This window comes from Drosophila sulfurigaster, chromosome X, assembly GCF_023558435.1.
Source record: "Drosophila sulfurigaster albostrigata strain 15112-1811.04 chromosome X, ASM2355843v2, whole genome shotgun sequence".
In the NCBI taxonomy this organism is placed as follows: domain Eukaryota; kingdom Metazoa; phylum Arthropoda; class Insecta; order Diptera; family Drosophilidae; genus Drosophila; species Drosophila sulfurigaster.
Genome location: NC_084885.1, coordinates 3,660,423 through 3,675,721, shown reverse-complemented (window position 1 = coordinate 3,675,721; position 15,299 = coordinate 3,660,423). Strand labels below are relative to the sequence as shown.

At 37.3% G+C, this 15,299-nt stretch overlaps 1 protein-coding gene across 4 annotated transcripts; it reads left to right on the top strand.

Annotated features, from left to right (window-relative positions):
• The first annotated feature begins 112 nt into the window (after window positions 1–112).
• LOC133848319 (tRNA (34-2'-O)-methyltransferase regulator WDR6) lies at window positions 113–4,055 on the top strand. Of its 4 annotated transcripts, none has more exons than XM_062283819.1 (3): window positions 113–248; window positions 354–1,058; window positions 1,818–4,055. In XM_062283819.1, exons 1-3 carry the CDS (start codon window positions 179–181, stop codon window positions 4,016–4,018), a joined length of 2,976 nt encoding a protein of 991 aa, XP_062139803.1. In that variant the 5' UTR covers window positions 113–178; the 3' UTR covers window positions 4,019–4,055. The 4 variants fall into 4 exon arrangements, with proteins under 4 accessions (XP_062139803.1, XP_062139802.1, XP_062139805.1 ...); XM_062283818.1 differs by having other exon boundaries at window positions 333–1,058; XM_062283821.1 differs by lacking the exon at window positions 1,818–4,055 and having other exon boundaries at window positions 333–817; window positions 894–1,035.
• The last annotated feature ends 11,244 nt before the right edge of the window (window positions 4,056–15,299 follow it).

Here is a 15,299-nt window from a genome sequence, read left to right as displayed (position 1 = left end):
ATATTTTAAATTGTGAAAATTTTTGAATTAATGAAAATGAAACAGAACTGTTTAGTATATTTATTATTGCCACATGTTATATTTATATGTTCAATAGATGGGCACACTGGGTTTAACCAATTGTTGAATGTTGGTTTATTTCGTTGTGCCTCATTTTCAAATATAGCTTAGTATAAATATGGCACCGGTGCACGCTTTAATTACAGATGCTTTGGGATTAAGTATTTCGCATAAATCTATATTTTCCGGTAAGTACACACAGTACATTTTAAGTCGACGTTTCCGTATGCTCGCATTTAAAACATGTGCATCTAGATATTTGAATCCTAAAGAATATTTTTTAAATTTTGTAGCTATTGGCAATGAGGCATTTTTATACGACGGCAATTCGCGAGTACAGCTGCCACAGAGATCAGCCCAGAAAAAAGTGCATGGATTTGCAATGAGTCGGGCTAATGCTTCCACTCGCCTTTTACTGCTCCACAGTGAGACGGAATTTTCTCTGTACAAATATGATGCTAATAAGAATGAAATGCCCTTCCAGCTGCAATATGTAGGCGAGACTCAAGACTGGATTAATGCAGCAATATTTTTGGATAAGAGCAAATCTAATGAATTTGTACTGCACATGTCTCATGGAGCAATATTGCAACTACAATACGATGTTGACACAAAGTGCCGGATATTAGAATTGGCGTGTTGCACTGATTATTCCTTGCTCTATCATACGCTTTTACATGGCTCACAATATGACGAACTGATGATTATAAGTGGAAATGGATTTGGAGAGATATTGATTTGGCAGCCTCGCGATCCCGTTAGTTGTGTTCCAACTAAAACGTATCCACTTCTGTGGCGTTTGAAGGCACATAATGGAGTTGTATTTTCTATAGATTATCACTTGGCTTCCGGATTGATGGTGACTGCGTCGGATGATCGATCTTTAAAGTTTTGGCAATTTCCGGAAGAGAAACAGCATGCAAAAGAAGCCGTAAGACCATTGTTCAGTTGTTTTGGACACACTTCACGTGTTATGTGTGCTATTATCATAGAATATGGTAAGTCGGATCATACAATAACATTTATATTTAATATATATATACTACATAATTGAGCCAGCAACTTCGACAGCGTTGATTGAATATCAATTGCATATGAACAAAGTCGTAAAACAAACATGAATAGGAAATATTAAGAATTTTTTTGTTTATTCGAATAGCTTTCATTGTTGTGTGGCAATTGCCATGAATCGCAGCATTCCTCGCTGCTTATACAAACAAACAAGAGCGGTATCATATTCCAACATGAACGCGACTTATGTCCATTGGGTTTTGCAGACGTGTGCATTTTCTCTGCATAATGAAAACACTCTCAACAACAAATTTCTGAAAGCAAAAAGAAACTCGCGTTTTGTGTTCTTGAAAAAAAACACACATTGTTTTCCTGCTCATTCACGTAATCTAACACCATTTTATCTACACTAATGTAGGAAAACATACCGATACATTTCTTTAAAAATTAAAAGATCTTGCTTTTAATGTAATACATTTCGTAACCATTCTAGTATTATTTTTCATTGGCACAGATATTAGTGAGTGTTAAGAACTGTGTATTAAGAAATATGTTGCTCGGTTACTAGAAGGTAATAGACATATTCCAATTAATTATTAGCTTTCAAATAAGTCCTAATTTAAATAATAATAAATCTACATTTATTCAAAATTTCCGGTATTTCTTCCCACATTTGCACTACCCTTTGTTTATTGTAAATAAAGTGAAATTTATAGTATGTATGAATAAAAAACGTTATTTTACAGGAGGACGAATCTTTGTTATAAGCGGAGGAGAAGATTCATACATTTGTGTTTGGAGTCAAGCGGGAGACATGCTATTCAAGCGGCGCCAACAGCTTGGCGCTCCCATATGGCGATTAGGTTTTGACTCTGACAGCTGCACAGTCTACAGCACCGGCTCTACAGGTAACCTTGCTTCCTATAATCTTCACAATGTTCTAATGGATAAGCAAACGGAATTAACACGATTGATGCCAAAGATTTCCGTAACTGAGTTTTTCAAACAAATTAAATATTTGGACTGCAGCTCTTCATCAATCATTGGATTAAGTAGCAAGAATCGCTTGTTTTACACAACACAATCGACATGGACAACGAATAGCATTGATGTTTGGAAATTGGTTGAAATTGATATTCCCCCCTATAAAATAACATGCTTAACTGCAAGTGATGGAATTGCGGCAATTTGTGGCTATCGACGCGTTACACTTCTCAGATATAACGCCGAAACGGATCACTTTGAAAAACTCTACGACAATGACACAATTCTTGAGGGTCTGATCAAATCATTTCATTTTCTAAATCAACACAAATATCTCATCTCTGACGAATTTGGCAACAGTCGCTTACTTTCGTTGGGAACAAGTAGAAATGCAATGCAAATTGAAGGAAGTTTTCGCATTTCGAATGGTCGTGAACCATGGATAACAGCCGCATTGCTTGTGGCATCGAAATATTTATTGTTAAGCACCCGTAACGGACATGTTATGCTCTATACGCCACAGAACGAGTCGGAATCACATCTTTATGAATTAAAAGATACTCTCAAATCCTTGCATGGCAACATGGGCTCGAATAACTTAAAGTTTTTAAATAGTGATGGCCACTCCGCGCACATCCTCAGCGTCGGACACGAACCAATTATAAAAGTTTTGCGCATATGCTTGATCAACAGTAAATTAAGCATACTGCGACGAGAGTGCGTCCCCTTGGCATGGGTGGAAGCATCGCCCAGACTAGATGTATTGATTGGATTCAATGACAATCACCTTGTGGCATGGTCCCGTCAAAACGATGTGCTATTGCAGCTGGAATGCGGTGGTGGCCATCGATGCTGGGATTATCAACTGACGGGCAATCAACTAAATATTATATATATCAAGCAAAAGCAGGTCTATTGCCACAGCCAGCCACTTTACAATGACTCACCTGAGCACTTACTGTCTTCAACGTCACAAACTCGATGGCACAAGCGCAGTTGCAACGTCATGGCACTTATACATCCCAAGGATGACCGGCCATTATATATGCTATCGGCTGGCGATGATAATACCATTAAAATCAATCAATTTTTCGGGGATTCCCCTATGCAAATAGCTGAACTGCATACGCACATTTCAAGCGTACGACATCTAGCATTATATCCTATCACAGAGGACATTGATTGGCTTATATTTTCTGTTGGAGGGCGATCGCAGTTGTGCATCAATCGACTCAACTTAAACGGTCCAATAATTAGTGAATTATGTTCTCATATTATTCGAACAAATACTAATTCCGTTGATGCCCGACTGATGGCAATTCAAGTTTTGCGAAAGACTGCAACAAATGGATCATTTTCTTTATACTTGGCGAGTGCGGATGGAAAAGTTCGTTTACTTCGCTGGCATCTGGAAAACCCTTCAGAAATACACGTGGAACATCTAATCGACGTTGAACGTTGTCCTCTTCAATTGCAATTAGATAATGCCAATAATCTGTTGCTAATTACAACCACAAATGGCATGCTTTATGGATTCGATCTAAGTCTTCGATTGAAACAGTTTCAGCATCAGCTGCACACAGCTGGAATCAATTCATTACGTGCCGTGGTCGACGAAAACTTTGTACACGTCTTATCCGGCGGCGACGATGAAAATTTAAACTATACAAAAATTAATTTAACTGATATGAGTACAAAACTAATTGCCGAATTCCCTCACTTGCACAATGCCCAAATTAACGCTTTAACTCCTCTATTTGTATGTCAAAATGAACTCTGTGCCTACACATGTAGCGATGACAAGCAAATATTTAAAGTGAACTTAAGTACTAGGAAATGCACTCGGATTGGTTTCACTTGTATTTCTGATATAAAAGGCATGCTGCTCTCTGACAACAACACTAATATGTATATTTATGGTTCCGGTCTGCATGTGTTGTCTCTGGATAAAACTGATTGTTGAATAATAATAACCATGTTTCACTATACCAAAGCAATAATGAAGATTTGTCACAATGACTAGAATTTAGTTGTAATATTGCTATAAGCTGTAAGTTGTAATATTGCTATAACTGTTAAGTTTATCATTATCTAGTATAATACAATATATAGTATAAGTAACCCTTAATATTAATTACGCACATCGAGCGATCTTCTATTTGGTACAACTTTTAAACCAAAAGGTAATCGCGTAAAGCGATTTCTGAGTCTAGTTTTTGTTAGGCTAACTGCTATAATTGTACTTGTTCTTTTTAGTGAATTCACTAAACTGAGAGCATCAAGGAAACTTTGTAGATTTTCAGACATTCCGCTAAACTCTGGTATGAGTGAAGAGGCTAGTTTAAGAAATTCTACTTGTGACATGACCATATTTGGATTTTTACTTCAGTAATATACTTTGATTCAGAATCAGATAGTTCGGTTATTGTGATTACTCCTGGTACCTAGATCTTTTTCTTTTATATGTTTATCTGAACCGCTTGCGATTTCATTTTCACTTACTGTCTCTAAGTCTTTGTTTGTTTCTTTATCGACTAACACTGGATTATTCAAATCGAAGAATAGTTATGTCTAGCGAATATTTTGATTTAATGATATTTAAGTTTGTTTTTAATCTATGAAGGAATCTTGATACATACGACCAATGGTTAGTATTTAACTTTTCTTTATTGTCGTGTATAGGGGAACGAGCTTGGTTAAAACATACAACTTGTATTGTTGCGTGTCTCGTGTACTTATAGTCTCGTTTGAAATATTCCTATTTTGTGCTAGACACTTGTATGATTTATCAAAATTTTCTTTTATTCTTATTAATGCGGCATTCATATTTTGCCATTCTATTTTATTGTAAAATAAATTATTCAAATGTGCAAGCATATATAAATTTCCGATCAAGTGGACTTATTTTTGGGCTATTTATTTTTATTTTTTTTACGCTCTTTGTTCCTGTTAATATACATGTTTTAAATTTTATTTAGGTCATTTGCCTGGCTTTGGTAACGCTTTTAATGCATATGTCGGAAGCCGAGTTATTTCGTCCATTGTCAATCAACTTTTATAATTGATATACGGCAGCACAGGGAGTTCCGCTCACATTCGTTACCAAAACTAGACTAACTCTACTTTCATCGATCATCATGCTCAACTCTGCTCTCCCAGCATTCTCTCTCCCAAGTTGAGCCTATATCGTCATCTCTTTCTATTTCACGACATTCGGTAACTCGTCAATGGACCTCACTCACCAGCAGAGACTGTGCTTTCTTTAACATGAGCAGGATTATGCTTAGCAGGCGCTTTACGTTTGCGTTTCTATGCTTGAGGGGGAATTGGACGCATTCGAACTTGACAACAATTTTGCAAAAGGAGTAGGACTTCTTGAAGTTACACAAATCTATCTAGCCAACATAGAATCCGACATATGTATCTCTTTTTCAATCGCTTCTTCATCTTCCTCATTGTGTTGTCTCGGCAACATCATTTGTCAAATCGTCCTCCAATTGGTCTTCTCCATCCGTATCAATGTCAAAATCAATAGAATTCAATAATTTTTCAATCTCCACGTCGGAAAGAGCTGATAGCTTATTCGTTTGTCGTCGTTCCATGTCTACTGAAGCAATTATTTGTACTTAAATTACCTTATAAATTTTATTTCCCGAATTGTCCCAAGACCGCCTCTAGACGGGATACTTTATAAAAGCAATAAAAAGCTAACGAAAACTTATTTTTAGTGTGGGTTTCGTATTTTGCGTCCTTGAGACTATCAGCAACACGGTACATTACACCGACGCAGCACTTACTATATAATATTCCCAAGCATATTTGTGCGATCATATTGGTTGGTCAAGGGGGCTTGAGTGTTTTCCGAGCTACTTTGTTTAACTCATACTTGATTGTTATTGTTTTTTCTATTACCTCTATTTGAGCCGCCTCTGTTTGAGCCGCCTCTAGAGTTATTAGAATTATTATTATTATTGCCACCATTGTTGTAATACCGTTGGCCGCCTCTGTTGTTACCTCGGCCACGAGTTCCACTGCGCTGAGAGTGATTTTGATAGTACATGATGGAGTGCGTTCCTTCAGATATCTCGTTTGAGGTTTCTATGAATGCAGATATTGCGTCATCCATGTTGTTGAATGAATGAGCACGCAAAACTGTTTTTACTTCATTGTTTATGCAATTTATCTTTATTGCTGTCACCGCATGTTTGGTACTAAGCATTCTATCTTGTTCCATGCTGAATTCTTGCTCAATATATGCTCCTTCCAGAGCTTTAGCTAATTTTTCTACCTCTTGGGTATAGACATTAGCAGTTTTGTTGTTCAATATTCAATAACCTTGTAGATAGACTATTAATAGACTCACCTTTGACATTATTTTTAAGTCGAGAAATGATTTGGTCGTTTGGAAAATTAAATTTATAGTTAGTCCTTTTAGTTTTCTTTTTTTTAAGGACACGGTTAAAAGTTCATGTGAATTGTCCTTACTATCTCGAGTGCATCTTTAAAGCTAAGTACGTTTTCGACCTTACCGTTGAACTCCGTTGGCTGGGATAGTAAGATTTGCCAAGTCTTGTTCTTGGACTTGTATATCTTCTTCTGTACTAGCCTCAAATTTTATCGGTGTATTTAGAATAGACGGCACAGTTAGATTAAGAATATGTTTCTCTTTTATACTTTGGAGATTATTTCTTAATCTTGTCAATAACCTCGACGTATCTGACCAATGTTGATCGGTTAATACGTCTTTATATATATCATTATTGTTATTATTGGAACCGTTGTAGTTGTTGTAATTGTAATTACGACTACGAGAGTTTCCTCTGAAACCTCCACGTCCGCGGTTTCCACCACGCTGTGAAGAATTTCTAAAATAAAGGACTGTATTTTGCTGTCCAGTTGCTTCTGTGCAACTGTTTACAAATTTCGATACAGCTTCATTCATGGTGTTGAAGGTGCCAGCCTGCATGATAAGTTTTACCTTATCAATTGCGCAATTCTTTGTCATTGCCTTAACTGCAGACTGTGTAGAATAACTTCTGGCTAACGCAAGTGGTAGGCCGTCCGTTATGTACGCACTTTCTAAAGCTTTTGTCATCTGCTCAACCTCTGCTGTGTATTGGTTAGCAGTTTTGTTGCGTTGCTGTAGATTCATCAGTTTAGCTGATAATACTTCTACAGTTTCGCCTTTGACATTGCTCTGTAGTCCGGAAATGATTTCTGATATAGTTGTTTCATTTCCGACTAAATTTCTGGCAACACCTTTTAGCTTGGTCTTTATCATTGACACAGCTAATTGTTCGTGTTCGCCTTTTATTGCATCGACAATGTTTAGCGCATCAAGAAAACTTGTTAAGTTTTCCGCTTTACCATCGAAAACTGGTATAAGCTTTGATGTCGTATTAATGAATTCGATATTTGATTGTGCCATTGTGACTGTTTTGATTTCTATTACACTTGAATGTGTATCAGAAAGTTCTGACCATTCCATAATATGGGCTAGCAAATTGTTTCTATACGAGGTTTAGTACTTAAATACCTCGTAGTTAATTTCCTCAGATTTCTCGTTAAATACCGTCATAATTTCTATGCCGGGTATTAACTTTAATAATTCAGCCTTTTCTTTATTAGATAGGCCAATAAATGGGGAGAAATCTAGGTCATATGTCCTTATATATATACTTTCGAAATTACATATATACGTGGGACTATATGACACGATGAAATTAACTCTTTTGATTAAATCTGGGTCTCTTAACAAGACGTTCTTTAAACTCCTTTTTGCTAATTTACTCATAATATTATGCGATATTATTTTCTATTCTGATCTTATATTTCATATATATATATATATATAATTCCTTTTTATTTATGATTTTTTTTTTATCCTTTTTTTTATTACATTTTATTGTATTTAGCTATTGTTTTTTATTTAGCTATTGTTTGTGCTTTGCTTTTTAGATTCTGTCCAAGTCGTTTGCTTGGCTCGCATATCTTTTTTTTAAACATTTATTATGCAATTTATACAATCTATAAAAGCAATTAGCACACATTATTATGACAATTATTAATAACATTATATTGACGAATTCCAAATCTATGTTATTTGGTTCGACTTTGTTTATCACGTTAGCAGTGGAATCCACTGTCTTAACGTCTACTAACCCCATACTAGTTGAATTATTAATTTCTTTTAATTCAACTATATTTTTATATGGGTCTTCTTCTGAATATTTACTTATTCTATTTGTCTCTATAGACATTAATTTTTCTTAGGAATTTTTTAAATAAAAAAAAAATTCTGTTTTTTTTTCCATGTTATTGTTATTCCTACTTTTAATTGGAAATTCTCATTTAGATTAACAGTTTCCTACCTAATTTTTCGTACAGCTATACGGGCTGCACTACTATCGAGCAAAAAGGTGTTTCGCACGATTATACAATTGTTTTTATCTTAATTAATTATATTATATTATATTCTATTCATTCGTTGATTCCTGCACTCTTTGTAGTGCTGCCAGCTTCTGTGCCCTCTGTGGCACTGTCGGTTCCTCGGCCAGCTTGACGTGCGTGGCGTTGCCGGTGCTGGGTTGGCACAGGCTTGTTGCTTCCTCTATTCGCTTGTTGTTTCTTCTCTTTGATTGTTGTTGGCCAGCGTGATGCGCGTGGCGTTGCCGGTGCTGGGCTGGCACAGGCTATTGTTGTTGTCGTTGTTGTTGTTGTTGTTGGTTGCACGTCGCAACGCAATGTGGGGAGTAGAGCGGTCCCTCGCAGTCAACAGGACATCTTTTTTGAACTTTTGGCACAACTGCTGGTATGTGGGGGGAATGGCTTTCAGTAAATTTCTTATTTGGTTGTTATTGTCAGAGTGAGAGTTTGAGTGAGAGGCTTTTTTAACCCTTAGGGTCTCTATGAGGTGGTCCAGCTCAGTTTGTAATTTCTGTGCTGTAGACCATACAGGCGGTGGCGATTGTTCATAGATTAGCCACTTTAGCTTGGCTATTCTTTTATTAATCTTGTGGTTTAAACCACCGCGCTGCTTGCCCATTACTCAACTCTTACTCACTCAGATTTTATTTCCTTTGTTGTCCATCAGTTCTTTTCAGTTTCTCTGCCAATGTTGCCTTTGTTATTGCCGAATTGCTGTTGCAGATGTCTCCGTTGTTGTTGCAGATGTCGCTGTTGTGTCTTATTCCAAGACCGCTGTCACGGTCGCCATGTTATATCACGTCACAGTTGGTAGTTGAGTCTTTTAGCTTTTGAAGTTCAATTGAATAAACTCATGCACGTCAGTGCAGTTTTAGTTTGGTTTTTTTAATAATGTTCTTTTATTTTGAGTAAAATGTTCTCTGCGCTGCCGGCAGCGGCGTGGCTGCATTATATATTACTTATATGTATATACTTAGGTGTCAATGGACAAGCATGCTTTGTCTTACATAAATTCTTTAGAGTGAGAGAGTGTATTATGCACTTATGCATAGGGCACTGGCGGTCAGCGTGCATATGCTGACTTAGCCGAATTCGCACAAGCGGCGGATCATGTTACGCGCTCACTTGAGTTTGTTATTGTTTATTATGATTTTTATGTGGCTGCACAAAGTGTTGCCGCCACATAAGTGCCAAACACAGTGTACACTCGATACAAATGGTAATCACAGTGTACACCCGATATGTATGACATATGTGCATATTACAGTTTGTTGTAAAAGTTATAAGAAATGTCGCTTTTGTGCGATGGCACTTGCGTTGTTTGTTGTAGAAGTTATAAGAAATGGCACGTGTGTTTTTTTTGGTATTTTTGCGGCGAAGTTATTCACGGCAAATTTATTCAATGGCACTTTATGCGACGGCACTTAGTGTGTTATTTTATTGTTCGTATTTTTTTTTTTACAAGTGGCGTGACACTTGGAGTTTTCCGGTTGGTTGGGCGCCAATTAAAAATAAACGATTATTCGGATATAGAATGTTATACGTTTGTTTTATTCGGAGCGTCTGCTCTCGTTTGGGCGTGGATTTAAACTAAATTTACAGAGTTTGAGTGTTACTTAAAATACCCCAAAGCCCATGCAGCGAGGTGCTGCATCAGCACTTCTCAGCCGGTCGCATGTTTATGTTAGCGGGCAGCCGGATCCTGATCAGCAGCTCGTCAGCACTTTGGGCTGCTCGCGGCAGTCACTGGCCAGAATATGGGCCAATGCTGACGCAAGCTTTTCCGGAGTCAACGTACTTATGTTAACTTATATATGGATATAATAATATACATTGTTATGCACTCTCAAGTGGAGGCGCGAGGAGTATGCATATGCTGACCGTTTGTTGCGATTATGCTGACACTAGCACATTCTGCGTGCGGGCTAAGCCACAACGATCGGTTCATTTGGATTATGTAAACACTGCAACAAAGTGTTACAGTGTGCACCCTTTAAGTACAGTGGGTATTCAATATATGTGCATACTACAGTATTTATACATATAATTTATGTATGTCTCGGCACTGTATATAGATACAGTGGAGATTTGATAAGTGCGCATAGTTCATAAGAATTGGCGTACATTACCTCAAAATTGCATGTTCCGAAAGTCCTCTAACAGTCGATGATTAGGAAGCTGTAGTAGTAGTAGTAGTGTAGTTCAGGATGAGTTGCCGCCTGAGTTCCGTCCAGCTGGTGAGTTTGGTCACTCTAAGCGTCCGGATGACATCGCCACTGATGTTTCTCTCGATGTGTCCAAAGATGATGAGCTTTTGTCGTTCCTCAGTCGCTGGTATAGGGCCAAGATGAAATCGATGCGGCTGATGAAGGTGTATAGTGTGGTCGAGTCACCTTGGAAGCTCTCGATGACATGTATCTGCCTTTCAACTTGAACCATATTTGATTCGGAAACTTGTATTATCTCTGGTGGTGCAACAGCCATTGTGCGTTTGTCTCTTGGGTTGCAACTTCTTGGCTTATGCTTGGTGTTAAACTTCATGGTTTACTTTCACTTATTTATTTACTTACTCGTATTTATATTTTGGTTTGTTGTATTGCGCGCGTAGCTATCTCGCCAAATCTAGAACAACCTTTACGGATTTATTGTTCTGGCTAGATCTAAGACGTCTTCTTAACTTTTAGTTATGTTGTTTATTTTGTGTTCACTTTCACAAAACTGATTTCACGGTTGCCGTTGTGAAAGTTCTTTAACGGATGATAACTTAGAGAATTGATAATACCAACTGTCGCATCAATAAATATATCATACTACTGGCTGCGCCAATGGAATAATTAGTTATTGCACTTTGAGTCGAACTAATGACCGGGCTAAGGTCAACGCAAACAATTCGGAAGTAATAAAAAAAATCACGAAGATTTATTAAACATTTACAAAATAACTGCTTTAATAGCTAATATAACATGATTTTGGTTTTCATATTTCTACATGTTTAAAAACTGTCTAGTCAGCGAACATGTACGGACTTCTTCGGGTACATTATTTGTTTTAAGTAATTGTTTATTTCGCATATTGTTTATTTGGCAACAAAGTATAGTTGAATGAACTGTGAGTATAGTAGTATGATATGCCATTATGCTACTATATATGTATACTCAGCGCTGGTGACAGCGTGAGCGTAAGAAAGGATGTTTACATGTGCCGTCGTCTGTATGGAATATACCGACGCAGCACTTACTATATAATATTCCCAAGCATATTTGTGCGATTATATTGCATGGCACTTGAAATATGCTTGGGTCAACTTGTTTACGTAACAACAAAGTGCAACAAAGTGTTACAATGTGTTTCTGACTTATACAAAGTACAGTATGTACTCTATATGTACACATGCTAAACTATGTCATTACTAAAACCGTTATTGTCTCTAATTGAATTTTTAACATGTTGGACCGTGGTGAAGTATTGATGCCATATATTTAATAATATCCTCTGTATGTGACCCTAGAATGCTATTGTCATCATTCTCTGAAATGAATTTGGTGTTATTTTTAAACCAAATGGCAGCGTGAAGCGATATGATCCATTGTTTGTTGAAAATGACGTTATATTTCTTGAGCTTTCTTCTAGCTCTATTTGATGAAATCCTGAGATAAGGTCAAGGCATGAAAAGTATTTAGCTCTACCTAGTTGATCTAGAATGTCGTCGATCCTGGGTAGGGGAAATTTATCGGACAGTAATTTTTTATTTATTTGGCGATAGTCTATTACTAATCTCCATTTCTTAACGTCTGAACCTGGAAGTGATTTTTTGGGTACTATTAAAAGAGGGCTATTATACTCGGATACAGATTCTTCAACTATACTGTCTTTTATTTAGCTTATTTACTTGTTTCTTTATCTCTTCTTGATGACTATGCGGTGTTCTGTAATTGTTTATGTACACTGGTTCTTTACTTACTTTATTTGCAACCTTTCTACTTCTGTTGGAGTCATTTGAATGAGTGGGACTCCAGGTTCTATTATAATACTGTGTCTAACACTAGTATTATGTAGTCTTTTACCGAATGAACTGAGAACTTTTAAACATTGAGCTTTATGTTCTTCAGTGAGCTTTTTTCTGTTTTTAAATATAAGGTTTTGTAACGCGTTGTATTGAGTTATCAATACCTTTATGTGATAACTAAGCGTCTGAGTTTTTATCAGAGCGTTTTTGTTGATGCATTTATATGATTTATCAAAAGCATCTCTAATATTGTTTATGGCTTTTGCTAGATTTAGCCACTCCATGTATGTACACTTTAGCGATGTAATCGCACCTGTACCCCTGTGGTATGGTCTGTACTATGACCATCACGTACGCTAGTATATTTTTATACTTTTTCTAAATCGTTGGCTCGGCTCATGTAGGTCTTTCTCAACGATCTCTTATGAAGAAGATATATCTTCACTATTTCTACTGTATTTATGACATTTGCGGTGTTATCGTCCGCTTTGGACTGTGTGCCTCCCATTATGAAAAGATTAAGACATGGATATATCTTGAATAACTGACAATTATTATCTCCTTTTTTTTTTTGTTTATATTAAAACTCTATACCATTTCCCTAATTAATGAATGAATTCATTATACTCAGTTTACATAAATTGCAAATTAGCAAGGTTACGATGTTTTCACTTATATTAAGTTTAAGACTGAGTATAATGTGTTAGTTGTGAATATGGGCCCTAGTGCGTTAGTAATTGTTTTTTTTGTTGTTGCAGCGGAAACCGCATTGGGAACATTAATTATATTAAGGCGGTTGGAGCTATGGCTTTTAAAGCAGCTCGCCGCTTTACTTCGCACCGCGAAGTTGAATGTTGAGGGCTGCAAGGCGCTCCTTGTAGCGCAGTCGGTCTTCCTCGTTGGTTGCCGTCTTCAGCAACTCGATGTTCAGTCTTCTTATGCTGAGTAGTTTTAATTGGCAGCCACCTCGCTTCTTCTTAGGTGGCTGCTCCCTCGCTGCTGTCCTTGCGTTGTATTCCTCTATGGTCAAGGGCTTTGGTCCCGCGGCTGGATCTGCATCTATTGCCTCTTGAAGACTTGGCAGGTCCCTTTGCTCGACAGGAGCAGGGTGTTGAAACGTTGGCCTGGTCGTCATTCGCTAGTGTAGCTTTTGGGTTTGCTTCTGTAGCTCGTCTGCTACTTCTACCTTGCTATAGTGTGCGGATATGCACATCATAGTTTTGTTAACAATTACGTTCATGCCTATCAGACCGCGAAAGAAATCATGGAAATGAAAGAGAATAATCGTGAAGTGCTGGTGATGTCCAAACTCTTTGAACAAAGGAATATCGGTCTTTTTGAAAAGTGTATGTGAAGTAAGAACTGTTTTTACGGTAATGGGTTTGCCTAATTCCTCATGTTCTGAACATGGAATTAAGTCGGGATTAATAAAAGAAATAGAGGAGCCTGTATCTATTAAAAAACGAAGGGGCTTATCGTTCAGATAAAAGACCACGTACGGAAGTATTGGACCGTGGCTGTCCTTGTTTAAGTATCCTGATTGTAGGCCAAGGCTCGTTCCTGAAAATTTGCGGCCTCGTTTAAGTTATGCAATTCATTTTGCTGTTGTTCATTAAAATTGACATTCGCGTTTCTAGCTTGCGGTGTCGAGGCTTGGGGGTCTTGAATTGCTCTACGATTAAATGGGTTATTGTTACCATACCCTTGTTGATCATATCTATGTTGGTTGTTCCCCTGTTGATTATACCTGTTTTGACCGTTCCCTTGTGAATTATGTTTAACCAGGCTGTTTCCCTGGTTGTTAGGTCTTGGTTGATAATTTCCCTGTTGGTTATATTTTTGTTGATTATTTCCTGACTGGTTAAATCTTCCCTTACTAGTTTGGTTATTGTCGGAATTATGGTTTTGCGTAGAATTTGCATTATTCCAATTTCGCTTTCCATAATTGTCCTGTCTTTGTCTTTGATATATGTCTCTTTCTTTTATAGCCATTCTATAGGCTTCCCTAAGGTTTTCCGTTTTCATAGATCTAACCGTACCACCCAATGAACCTCTAAGGACCATCAAGAATACGTGCAGACTAGCACTGGAAAACATTTGTTTCTTAGTCTTAACCAATAATGGTTCGGACTCTTCGTTTTCTGCCAATCTATGAAGTGCTGCATTACAGCTTGAAATTTGGTCATATAGATTTTGGATAGACAGATTTTTTTGAGCCAATCCGTGCAGTTCGCACATTAGGGTTGGTTCGTCTCTCTTGTTTGTACAGTGTATTAACAACGTTTCCTTAATATCGTCCCAGCTCAATGTCGTTCCTACCTCCATTAGAAGCATTTGCCCGTAGGGGGTCTGATCAGTTCCCCTGATGAACAATAGGATTTCTTCTACATTTGATATAAAATCATTGAGATCCTCAGGTTTACCGTCAATGGTTTTCAGAAATCTAATTTGGTCTGGAACGCGCAAGAATTGAAAAATGTCGGCTGGTCGGTCAATTGTCATATTCTGGTTAGGCGGTGGGGAACTGCCCTAGGTAATAGGCCCTGATTAGGGTTTGTTACACTATTTTCAGGCAAGTTTGTAGCTGCTCTGGTTCTGATACTAGGTAAAAGTTTGCCTTTGATTGTCGACATTAAACAAAAGTGTCCAAGTACTTATCTTTCAATAGAATTAATTTGTGTTAAAAGTGTGTGTATATCTATATATATATATATATGTGTGTGTGTTTGTGTGAGTGTGTATGTGTAAGGAGCTTAAAAGTAACTTAGCTTTATTAAATTAATGGCTTTACTCGCCGTTTTATGTGGACAGT